This window comes from Merops nubicus, unplaced genomic scaffold, assembly GCF_000691845.1.
Source record: "Merops nubicus isolate BGI_N331 unplaced genomic scaffold, ASM69184v1 scaffold13470, whole genome shotgun sequence".
NCBI classification, from domain to species: domain Eukaryota; kingdom Metazoa; phylum Chordata; class Aves; order Coraciiformes; family Meropidae; genus Merops; species Merops nubicus.
In genome coordinates, this window is record NW_008583640.1 from 33,005 (window position 1) to 46,429 (window position 13,425).

At 41.1% G+C, this 13,425-nt stretch overlaps 1 protein-coding gene across 1 annotated transcript in view; it reads right to left on the reverse strand.

The window, feature by feature from the left end:
- The window catches only part of MNAT1 (MNAT CDK-activating kinase assembly factor 1), a gene marked incomplete at its 5' end in the record, with an annotated part of 75,381 nt that overhangs the window by 29,676 nt on the left and 32,280 nt on the right, over positions 1-13,425 (reverse strand). The window contains one exon of the mRNA XM_008941638.1: positions 10,217-10,338. Within this exon, the coding sequence (XP_008939886.1) occupies positions 10,217-10,338 (122 nt within the window). The remainder of the gene's footprint in view (positions 1-10,216; positions 10,339-13,425) is intronic.

A 13,425-nucleotide genomic window follows, 5' to 3' on the forward strand; every position in this document is an offset into this window, starting at 1 on the left:
ATATTATGTCCCTAACCCAAGGGAGGAAGAAAAGGGCGTATGTTTAAAAAAGCTGAATCAATAACCACCTCCATAGCTGCCTGTTTAGTGCCACCAATCTGCACAAGACCAGTGTCCTTTCAGGGGCCAGCCCTCCCTCTCTCATACTGTGTGTGTGTAGATGTAGGCTTACTGGCAGTGCTGTGGGGTGACCTGGCTAAGGCAAAGCACCACGCAGGCAGCACAACCAGCCAGTTTCAGCATCACCAGCAACCTCACTGCGGGCATCAAGCAACCAGGCAACATCTCTAGTCCTTTCATACAGAGGCTGATTGGAAATGAAAGCAGTGACTGCTTATGAATTACTGGCATTTAGAGAATTTGTTGATTATACCCCATCCTGCAAACACTGGTATTTAAGAGACTCTGAATTCAAAGCACCTCATGTTGTTTGTGTTCATGATGAATAAAAGGGATCAGGAACACACAGAGCTAAGAACAACTGTTCTTTGGGGGGGTTGGTTTGTTTGTAAAAGGCTTGGGTCCCTCTTTTGCCCCCTTGACCAAACATCAGTGAGCCTCTAACTATAAAAGCCACACGAGCTAATAATCTTTTACCTGCCCTTCAACATGTTCCACTTTCAAAGATCCAAAGAGCTTCAGTTTTCCTCTCCTTTCTTTTTAAGCAGTGCCGTGACTCCAGAACTAATGCAGGCTGGCTTCCTACAGCTTGGTCTTTTGGGTGCTTACAAGCTCTGAATGAAGCTTTTCTCAGGCAGTTATGAGGTGTCTCACTCCATGCAATTTCTCTGGTGGCTAATAAGTTATAAGCTTACCAGGCAACCTTTTTATCAGTCAAGGTACTTTTAGAGTCCCACTCCAAATCCAACCTCTCCTCTTCATGTAGCAGCTAGGGTCTTAGTTACCCCTAAAATCTCTGCTGCTTCAAAGTGTGACTGCCACCAGTGAAGAGATGCACAAACAGCTGGAATGGAAGGAGCTATAAACCCCAATCCTTATAGGTGTGTAAGAAATGATTTTTTTTTTTTTTTTTCTTAAAGAAACTAGTTAAAAATAAGGAAGAGAACACATGTGATTAGACACAATTAAATCTAAGGAAAGTTCTCAGCTTCCACTTTTCCAAAAAGTTCCTCCAGTCTGATCTAATCTGGGTGGCATCAGGGTCATTATGAAAATAAGAAAACAGAGACTAGCAGTCCAACCCTTAAAATTCTTGCCATCCATCATATCAGGTGTGAGATGAGTTACATACATAGGATCAAATTTATGAATGAAATTACTGGCTTTGGCAAATGGCATGTCCTGTACGAAGGGATCCCTCACACCTACCACCTAGCACTCTTCAGAGAGGCTTTAAACATTGCTGACTGCTGATCACTGGGAGAAGTCCTGTTCACCAAAAATAAAGGTGCCACAAAGCTATCTGAAGGGGGTTACAAAACCACGAGCCACAACTTGAAAAGCTGCATAAAGCTTCAAGTAAGGCACTCCATGCTTCCCTCTGCCATTTCAGGAAACTTGTGATTCACCTTTTCTGCCATTTCACACCTGAACAAACAATTTTCATTTGGAAGGCTGCTTTACAACTATGTTTTATCAGTGTCACAGTCAAGAAGATGCGTAATTTCTGGCTTTAATCCCCTAAAGAGGAAAATATTTTGCTCACTGCCTCAGTCTAAATATTTTCATTACACATAACTCCCCCTTCTTGAAACAATAGTGATGAAGGCTCTAGGAAGCCTCTCTCTATCTTCCTCTTTTCAGTCTTCCTTCTTGCATTTTTATTAGAATGGATTTTTACAAATGCCTTAGAGGGCAAATTCAAAACAGGATGCTCCTCACCTTTCTAATTCAACTGCACCTGAGACTGAATAATTCATTTTTAAGATTAGTCCATCCAAACAGACCCTTCAGAAAACTGTGACAGCGTTTGCCTAGGCTACCCCAGAGAAACCCCTTGCCATGACATCTCTCTGCCATTCCCTACAGACAAGTACAAAGCACAAGTGACGCTCAGATGCTGATCAAGATGGGGAGATCTTCTCAGACGTGTTCCTCAGTGAGCTCCCATCTTCTCCATGACCATCATGAGGCAGGCGTTGCTCTTCATTGCTAAGGTGTTCACACCTCTGTAGCCTAACACTGGGTGTAAAGGAAGCTTCTGGGAGCTCTGGCCAAGAACAAACTACAAAAGCTGAGGACACCGAGGCGCTTCTATTGCTGAAGTGAGAGATAAGCAGGAAAGATCACTTCTGCACGTGCAAAACTTATCAGTTTTTCTTGTGGCAGCCACACAATTCCCAACGCAATTATACATCTGGATGAGCAGTCAGAGAAAGACTCAAAAAGAGCAGTATGATGGAGTACAGGACAAGCAAGGAAGGAAAAAAAACCCTATAGGAAAACACTGAGCACAAAAACTACTGACCTCAAACATACCACATCATTTCAGAGAAGCAACACAAGATCTGAAACTCAACTTCTAAAAAAAATATTTTTTTTTCTAAGCTGATGAAGGACAACTAAGGAGTAAAGTCTGTGGACATATAAAGTCACAGGAGAACCAGACATTAATGGTGATATCAATGCAGGGGATGAAAGGAAGGATGAAAGCAAAGGGCTTTCAGTTACCGACAAGATCACAGACAATCAGATATTTTCAAGTGGCTGGTAGTAACAAGGCTTTGATTTGGTGAGACATGAAGAGTGCAGAAAATAGGGCATTTGGCCCACACAATTGCTGGACACCTCCTGCTACATTATAATCCATCAGCAGACAGCTTTGCCTGACATGTTTCAGCTGCCTACTTAGCAGCAGTGCCTCTACACCTGCAGAGGCAACTCAGGGTTTGCCTCCTACCAATCTTCAATAATAAAGACAATATTACCACCTTGATTTTCCAAAGCATTTTTAAATATTTACTATTTAATCCCGTAGTACAGTTTGCCAGACAATTCCCCATGCCTTATATTACAGCTCTGTGGGTTTTTTTCCTCCATCATATTATATGTATTTTAATAAATGCATGATTTAGTACTCTGCAAGCCCACGCTACAAAAAGACTATTCTGGAATAAATGGCATAATTACATTTCCTACAGCAACCCTGTAATCTCTCGAGTATTTATTCTAGACTAAACAGCCTTACTCAGCTGCCCTGTGTCTGATTGTCAATGAAAGAAGCTTGTTTGACAACTGCTTCAAGCAGAAACATATTTTTTCCATGATTGCATGAAAAAGTAAAAAAAAAAAAAAAAAAACATTACCAGACCAGTACTCTGAGTACGGAGTCTCATGTTAGATCGATGAGTTAATTTTGAAGCCAAACGCCAACAAAAACAATTACTATGGACATTGTGCTGTCATGGCCAGCTTTTGAGGTTAATTTAGTGGTATATATACAACTACAGCCAACTTTACATATGAGAAGCTACATGGTGTATGCAGGCTTCCTTCTTTGTTTCTTTATATATTTTCCATATTCTCTGCTTTTATAACTCTCCCGAGACCTGTTACAGTTACAGAACCCACACTATACCCACAGGTGGGCGGGCAGGAAGCAAAGCTCTCCCTTTCATAAGCAGTCCACTTTTAATATATTCAGTTGCTAATGACATTGACAGAAGAGCTCCATGCAAAACACCATATACTACAGGGTGTCATTTGAAATGTTCATAGACGTTTCTGCCAGAATGCTGATTTTTTAAACAGTAAGATTTCAGACTTACTAGAGGGTGTGCTCCTTTCCTCGATTCCCATTCAGCTGGAAAAATTGGTGCTAATCTACCTCCTCTATATTAAATTTGTGTCCTTCCAAAATCCCATGACAAAACCTGTAGGATTTCTGAAGCATGCTAATGCAATAATTTACACAGAATTCTGTTTCCTTGTTCCATCCCCTCTTGAGAAAGAGAGGACGCATGGCCACACTCGCTGTTCCCGAAAAGCATAGCCACACAGTACTTCTACTGTCATTCACAGAGTTTTATTAAATTATTCGTGATAAAATGAACAAAAAATACTTCATTTTAAAAGGCTGTATGCAAATACAGCTGTGTCTTTAAAGCAATAATCACTTCTTACCTGCCAATTCTCATTTATTAGGTGCTTGATTCCAAATGTACTGCAGCCGACAGAAATCTTTCTACTGAGGATCAGGCCTTGCAACAGGAGACACTGGGAAATTCAGACCATATACCTTGGTAGCCAAGACAATTCCTGCAAGAAGGAGTGCAGCCCTCTATATGCTTTCCAAAGTAAGCCAAGCTTTCCTTGCTCTTACTCAATCTTTTGACTCTGACTACTCAGCTTATTGAGAAACTATATTCTATTCAACAGAACAGAATGAATTCAGTGTTCCAAAATCAATGGGCCAAAGCAGATCAAATAAGTCCTTCATTTGTGGCTTTTCTCCTTTTCCAAGATTCAAGAAATATCTGCATACCCCAATGACAAAGAGAGCAGATGTGAAAAATCACCTGCTACAACTTTTAAAGCCCAGCGGTCCTGTCACCCATTCAAAAGCAATTCTCAGTTATTTCACTCTCTTGAACCTAACACAGACACTGACAGGGTTTTAGCAAAAACTAATCCAACCAAAGATCAGATCAACTATGGTTTAAGAATAGTTTGGAGAGCATCCTTGCTATTGCCTCACATTAAAAAAAAAACCAAAACCCACACTATGATGGACAGTAAAGAAGTTACACAAGTCATTTCTAGATTAAGTGCCAGAACCCTACATGTGTTTCAAATTACAGTACAACACTGTACAACAAATAAATATGCAGAAATTTTCCACTTGAAATTAAGGTTAAAAATTAACAAAAGCTCTAACAAGTAACAAAACTCTAACAGATATGAAATCCAACCTCCTCATTTTAATTTGAAATTTAAAATGACTGAGCTGTCCTACACTAGGAAAAAAAAAAAAAAAAGGAATGAAAAAAAGGAATGAATCAATCCATTTGTTCATTACAAAAAGCACAGTGGGCTAAACCATATTCCTACTATGTACAGACTGCCACAGCACTGATTTTGCTTCAGTACTTGCCCACAACTCTCAAAATGACATTTTGCTTAGATTTAACTTTTAAATCAAAGTATATTACCTATCCTTATGTTGTGGTTTGAGGCTTGGAATGGGGGCGTGACCTTCCAGCAACTGGGAGGACCCCGGGTGGGGGTGAAACCATTGTATTCCCTCCCCTTCCCACACACACTCTGATAAGAGGCAGGGAGTGGTTTTTTGTTTCACTCCTGCCTTGGAGCTCAGAGAGGAAAGTTCTCCTTTCACTCCGTGGGACCCTGGAACCATTTCTGAGGGTTTTGTATATTTTATCTTTTGTATTATTCCCCTGATCTTTATATATATTATTTTCCTTACCCCCCTTTTTCATTTTCTGTTCCTTGTTGAACAATATACTTCATTTTTTAAAAAGTGTCTCTCTCTCTCTCTCGAGGGGGTGGGGGAGAGGCGAGTACACAGTTCTGTTCCGTGTGGGTCCTGCCCTGAACCCCTTTTTACACGGAACCAGGACACCTTATTAGTGTTCACTACTGAGCTTTATTTTTCCATCCTATTTAGAAAAAACAAAACATTAACTGGCATGCTCCTAACAATGTGGTTATACTTGAAAGCAAGTTGATAAATCAAAAGGGAAGTCACATTTTTCCCCAATGAAAAGCAAAGATTTTCGGAGCAAACTCCATTTTTATTATATATACATGTGTATATATTCAGGATGTATCTCTCCAGACAAAGTTAAGTAAGCAAACACTATTTTATTTTAAGCAGCCCAGGCTGGACTCAATTACAAGATCTGCTCAAAAGTTCTCTGTTAAGGCAGAGGATTTTTAAGTGGAGTGCAAACAGAAATTTTCAATCTTACCTGTAAATTACCTTTGTTTTGTGAGAATAGAACTGGTGGTGTGTTAAGTGTATGATCCACTCTGGGCTACAAGGGACTGTTTCTACACTTTGAGAAATGAAGTTCACACATCTTTACCCAAAGTGTTAATCACATAAGCAGATTTTTGATTTAGTTTTTAAGTAGCTTGTGGATGGCTCTTCCACAGCCGTAAATACTTGGTGTGAGAACACTGTGTGGCCACTACTGCTCGATGTACATATTTACAATTAATGCCAAGAATGTCTATACATTTTTCAGGACCTGAAACAAACATCATATTGATCCTGTTTTTTTTTCTTTTTTTTTTTCTTTTTTTTTTTTTTCTTCATCAAAACTACATCACAAACAGAAATTTTTAAAACAACAAACTAATTTCCATACCCGTCCTGCTTTGGTCTTCCACTACTTGGCATGCCAGGGTTTGTTATATTTTTAATTTCTTTTGTAGTAAGAAAAATACAAACCTCCAACCACATAAACTAAAGTCAGTATGCTCAACTAAAACATTAGGGTGGCAGGGAAAAAGAAGGGGAAAAAAAAAAAAAAAAACACAAAACCAAAACATCCAACACACACAACAGGCCTTTTTTCCCTCCTTAGAAAACCTTGAAGTAAAGTTATAGCAGTGAGTGCCCAAGCATCCAGGAGCTCATGGTCTCTCTCAATCACACACCTTACCTCACCAAAAGCCACGGTAGGTCACACAGCCTTGAAATGATTTTGGCAGTTCAACAGATTAGGAATAATTTGAACCAAAAGATGACCATCCCCACTTACTCAAACTACACCACTCGAACAGTTTCTGGTGACAGCACAAGTGTCACTGGGGCCTTTGATAAGACATGGCTCTCTAGAAATTAATGCCATCATTGGGTTGCCTTCAACCCTACTCAGAAACCAACGATTTCCCAAGGCACATCACTGAACACTTCAGTAATTTAGAGTAGTGACCATGTCACACAGACCCAGGACTATGTAGTCATCACAGAGGGATGAGCAGGTGGAGAGCCTGCCTGCAGGATATGAACGTTACTGTGATCCCATGCCCCTTTTCTCCAAGGGCAGCACCACAGGTTTGGAGATACTCTCAGACACTCTCTCCTTCAAGTCACATTTCCATTTGACAGCAGAGATAGCCATGAGCTGGTCCTCAGCATGAGCACTCAAGGTGACCTTTACCACCCAGTTCAAACCATCACCAACCTGGCACGTTCACCATGTATTCATGGGACCACCAGCCACTGAGACTTGCCTGCAGTAACCCCACACACATGTAGTGAAGGGAACCTCTACCAGAGGCTGGCTCTGAGAAAGCTTCACTTCCCCTGCCATAAGGTTAAATACTGTCTACAATTTAGTGTAATACATGCTGCTCCCAGAAAGCCACGTAATCCAGGATTATTGCCTGTATTTCATTACTTACAGAAAATCTTCCTCCATTAAAAAATAATTGAGAAAGGGAGACTGAAGGACACAAACCCCCATATATTATACAAGTCATTTGTGCTGGGGGGGTTCTGTATAATCTATTTCTTCATTATTCTCAGACTTCTACTGCTATAGCAAAAAAAAGCATCATAAGGATGTTAACACTTGTCTGCAGCACACAGAAAAAAAAGGACATTCACAGCCCTAAAAGAAACTGAAAACATGTTTTTAAGAACATTTTGGACATGAATTTCCTTTTTTTTTTTTTGCAAAACATGCAAAATCCACACAAAAGAGCACTAAGAAGATGCAGAATCAAGTTTACTGGCCTGCATGCAAAGTTTTTTTGTAAAGCCTAATGAGCAAATAATACAAGTAATCTTAAAAAGCAGATTTTCTTTTTGTTAGAAAATAACCCTACAAATATTCTAAGTAATTCCTTAAGGATTCACCTATTTTCTTGCTCTTTGCTAAAAACTTTTTTGCCAACTGCCTTCTTCATTACAGCAGTTTACTAAGAAAGAAAAGCAACACTGAGGCTAAAACCTACAGTGAGTCTTGCAGAAGACAAGAAGTTAAGATGGGAATATTCAAAAAGCCCATTCTGAGTATTTTGAAGATAATAAATCGTATCTTTAAAAAAAAAAAAAACCTAAGTCAATAAATTACGCTACCAGAAATTAATTCAAAGTCTCCAGGTTGGCAGTGTCTTTGCAATAATTCTGGCTCCAGAATCTCAGATGATAAAAGCCTGCAGATATAAACTATTTAGCAGCAATAAATAGCCAGACAGCAAAATTATTAAGAATATAAGAGGGAGAAGCAAACAAAAAAAAACAACTAAAAATTAAATCATTTTAGATTTAACCTGTCCTTATAGGAGTGTGAATGAAGAGGAAACTAGAAGTCCTCGGCAGGAGCAGCTAACATTGTGCCCAGCTCCTCTGCCTCACACAGGCAGCTGTCTGCAGCTGCTGGAACCCCCAAAGCAGGGGCTGAGGCACATGAGCTAAGCATTCCTCATCAACAGGAAATGCACGAGTCCATATACACACAGAAACACAAATACACGAGCGAGTGGCCTTGCTTGGTTTAAGGTATTTCAGACACTCCGTGGAATAAGGTTGGAATTGTACTGGCTGGGAACCCACTGCATCGATGTATTTGTTTTGGAACTGCCAACAGACTCAGAGCTCTGATGAACTGTTCTGGTGGGCACCACCAACCCACTCACAAAGCCTCCCCCCCCCTTGCTACCACAGCCACCCAGCACCCCTGTCACTCTTAACTCTCTCATCACCTCCACAGCCAAGCTGGACAGCCCTGGCTGCTTGTGCTCAAAGAAAAATGACATCTGTGTCCAAGTATCTCCAAGAAAAGACCACGAGCACTGTGAGCCAAGCCTGCTCTGAAGACACTTGCACACAGATGCTGCAACACGACTGCAGCATTTAAAGGATTTTATTTTGCAAGGTGTTGGCTTGCCATCAAACTGGTGTTGGTTTGCCATCAAACTGGTGTCACAAGCAATCAGATGAGATTCACAGGGATCGTGCGGGGTTCCTGCTGGGTCTAGATGCCAGCACTCACCTTAGGGGGGCACAGGTGAAGGGACTAGGACCGAGAACCCTCCCCAAGCAAGTCCTCTATTACCACCCAAGCATTTTCACTTGTGGGAAGTCTTAGCCACAAAGCTCCCCTCACACTGGAGGTCCCTCTGAGCTGTGCTCCATCCAAACAGCTGGTGAAGGCTGCATCTGGCTCTGCCCAAGTTTAAACTGCTAATTAATAATTGGTCTCAGAAGTTTGATATCAGACCATAAAAAACACAGGCACCAGGAGGATGTAGAGACAACAAAAACGGAAACAACCTCAATTCCAGACAGCTTTGAATTTTCTAAAACACCATTAGCTTGCTTACTTAAAGTCTATCTACTTTACATTGACTGGATGAAACCCAACTTGTCCTGTAGCAGTAAACTAGATGGGATTCCCGTTTGGATTTCAGTGGTCTCTGAAACTGCACACTAAAGTGCCTCAGCTTTGTTCAGTACTTTGTGGCTTCTCTTTTACCATATTGCATGGCCAAATGTAAACTGTTCAGTTTTTAAACAACTTCTTGCCTTGCCAGCCTGCACATTCATTCTGCCACACAGTTTTCCAGCCATTCTGACTGTGACCTTGAAAGTTAGGCTGTGATGAGTTGGGTGACACTTGCTATCCCAGTAGCTACAGGTTTTCAGGTGGCGTTTCAGCTACAAACACTTCTCTAGAAAGCGGACACGTCACTTTTGGACTTCCCAGCCTCCATTACTCAGGCACAGCAGGCTCCCAAATTCCCTCCCAAACATGGCTGCACACCATGATGCTGCCAAGCTGCTGGATCAGCCCTGCATTATATTTTTTGACAAAGTTAAGCTCTGTGCTTCATTTCTCACAAATGCAGTTTGACTGTAGACAGCAGTCGACAAGTAAATCTACCCTTTTCCGTGGCAAACAGCCCAACTTTAATATTTTTACTGGCTTACAGCTGGGTAAATTAAGCCCCAGATTTTTATTTATTTATTTTTTAATACCGTGCAACTGAAAATGAACAGCTACTTCACTATGACTGCCAAGGACAACCTTAAAAACACTAATGCAATCCAGTTCAGCTCTCAATAGATCTATAAAGGCTAGAGAACCAAAAATTTCAGCTTATCCACCCAAACAAAACGTTAGTTGAGCAGGAAGTCTAATATTTTTGTTAAGATCCTTAAAAAAAAGAAAAAAAAAAAAAAAAGAAACCACCACCCTATGTGCTGGCAACGTGAAGATGGTAACATTTCCACTTATAAAGCCATGAAATAGGAATTAAAACTTGCTGTGTTGCTTACCCCAGGTTTCCCAGCATTTCAATCTCTGGCACTTGTGGTCCATATGTCTCCACTTGCAGAGGCTGATACTCATACAAAGCTTCTTCCACCTTCTGTACAGGAGCTAGTGAAACAGACTGACCCTATTAAAAAAAAAAAAAAAAAAATTTTCTACATACCAGGTCAAGGTTTTGTTTTGACTTCTAAGTGCAACGCAAGAACAAGCTTATACCATTAACCTGGTCCAGACAAAACCATCCCACTAAGATCATACTGTCTACTGTATCACTAATTTCTTCACAACTTAAATTTTTTACTGGGATCTACAGTTTGGAAGCAATGTTTCATTGGCTATAATTGTTTGGACAAGGTAGGAGGAAAGAGGGAAGTTTTATTGAAGGCAGACTAGAAGGCAGGTTAGAGAGTGCAGCTGCTTCCAGTGTCACTAGTAAAATTATTATTAGGTTAAAATTTCAATTATCAGAAGTAATATCAAATGTCTCCAAGCAACCCTATTTGATTTGATTCTGTAATCAATGATTTCCTGAAAGTCCTAATTAGAAAAGGAAGCTGCTTTCATTTCTCTCTGCAGGCTTTGTAAGCTCCCCTGTATAATAGCTCTCAAGATAGACTTTTACAGCCCAATACAATTAATTCATTCAGCAAATTCCCATTTGTTTCATAACTAAAAAGACAGAAACACACAAACATAAAGCTTTCATTCCAGATGGTGCTTTTGCAAGCCCTTCAGACCACTGAGGAACAGCTAGACATTTCCCCCCCTCCCTCCACGTCCCTATCGCTCTAAGCTCTCACAGAACAGGCGACTTGTGGCTGGAAAGGAGGGGTCAGGAGGATACGAGATAGAGCCAAAGTTAACAGATGTTGCTGCGTGACATTCTACACTGATTTGTTGATCTTTCACACAGTTTCAATTTTCTACTATATTCTACGGTGCTCACAAAAATTAGCAGCATCAGCAAAAAGAAAGAGCACTATGAGCTCCCCCAAAACAGCCTGGCTTCCCCTGTAGAAATTGAGCTTCACATCTGCAAAACGCAGGAATTTAGGAAAGTAGCAGTATTGTTTTTATAGACATTTTGTCTGCAACAGGAGATGGGAAACTTTCCACGGTGTAATGCCATGTATAACCTCAGCTCCCACTGGTGATCACTTGCTGAGCTTCACTTCCCTGGAGCCAGTCATGTAAGCATCTACCCCCTCAAGTAGAAACTAAAGGCTCCTCACGTGGGACACTGGGTTAAAATTAACTAAAGAGAAAAAAGTCAATAGAAGGGGAAAGCTGTTAACTAAATTTGTGGCTGGGGACGGTGACCTTTCTGAATTTGGAGCATGGATATTTTTGTTTAGAGAGTTGCAGAAAATAGCTAAGAAAATTGAAGACCTACGTCCTTGAGAAGTACTCTCATGGATCGAGGCTGATCTCTACGGAAACATCAGCAGCTCAGGTTTTCCACTGAAACAGCTCAGTGCTCGGTGTGCCTGATGAGAACAGATAGTTCTGGCCTTTTTCTGCACTGCCCAGGAGCCTGGTGGGGCTGCTGCTAACACTGCTACAGTGACAGACTCCTGAAGGTGAAACGTAGTGAAGGAAGTTCTCAAGTCAGGCATGAGTCACTCCAACTTTCATAGTCAGCATACTGTTATTTCTGGGCCACAAACTATTGCTGCAACATTAAAAGCAGGCAACCACACATTGAAAAAATAAAAAGTAAGAAAACAAAGGTTAAAAAGTCAGCCCTGATGCTACTTTGTGTTGTTTTAAGATACAAATGTAATGTCCTTTTATACTGCTAAAAATTCTATCTAATTCATGAATATATTAGACTTCATAACTACACTTACATGGGCACATCAGACCTATTGTAAGAGATTAATGTTTAAGTAAGACTACTAAGGTTTTAACAATATTTGTGTCTCTAACCAAACTGAAGGGAAAGATCTACCAACATTTTACACATGTACACCCTCATCTGGTGAGTGAAAAGTCTTTCCAAATCCAGAGCAATGTTGTTCCAGTCACAGAAAATTCAGTTTCAGGCAAAAATCAAAACCATGATAAATATTTTGGGAAATTACTTGCGTGTGGAAAAAGGGAGCAGCTCAGATTGCAGGAGCCAGATCTCGGGAGGGCATCACCAGAACAGCTGCTCACTGTTAGTGGAGTTGCCACTGGTGCATTCCTAACACTTTTCTAATGAGAGCAACTTCTGCCAACATTGGCCAAGAGACGCAGGAAGGCTCCTGACAAATGGACCAGGCTCATCACAAGCCTCTTTCCCCACTACCATTTATGTCGCTACAGATGGCCACCCCTGTCTGGGGAATCCTGGGAGGACAGGATCAAAATGTTTCATATTTCTTCCTCTCTTTGTGGGGTTGCCAAGGTGGCAGAGGTCAGAAAGGATCACAGTGGTCATTCACTTTCCAACAGTCAACTGGTAACTGCAAGAGAGCTATGGCTAATGGTGGGGAGGCTGACTGGTCAGCACATCAGCTGTGTGGTGGCCACTGTTGTACATGTCATGGGGAAGTCTAAATCTTGCCAGGAACTTTCTGTGAGGTGCAGCATTGTAAAAACAATGCACTGTGGTGGCCCAGAGAGCAGAACATCAGAAGAGGAGTAGCACATAGAAACTGCACATCCTTGAGCAGGTCTGACCTGGTCCAGCACAGGCCAGGACATTTTGTGTTCCTGCATGAACCCCAAGGACTGGCAGTTCAGCCAAATCAGCTGCTTTTGAAAAGCAGCCAATTGAAACTTAAAGGTCCAGGCACATCCCCTAGGTAAGTCATTCCAACAGTTAATTAACTTCACCATTAAATATTAGCAACTCATTTCTGCTTCACCAAGATCAGTTTCAAAGCACTGGCTCTCTCCTACATCTTTCTTACCTATATAGTGTCTCAAGGTGCAAGCATTAGGAACCAGTACGTACTTTTGCATGGCAAAACAACTGCATTGGTTTGTGTCCAGCCAGCAGATCTGCACCTCAAGGAGATTGTTCAGCTGTGTGACAGCTCATTTGTTTTCATTTCACAAAATCACAACTTTAGCTGATGGGCTTTGGCAACATAGATTACATTCCACTTAGCAATGGGGAAAAAAACTGGCATATGACGGGCTGTTGTTCCTGCCCTATAGGTGTCTGGCCTTTAGGTAAAGGCTTTTTCCTATAAATTGGATTTTAGGCCATCTTGAGGTGGGA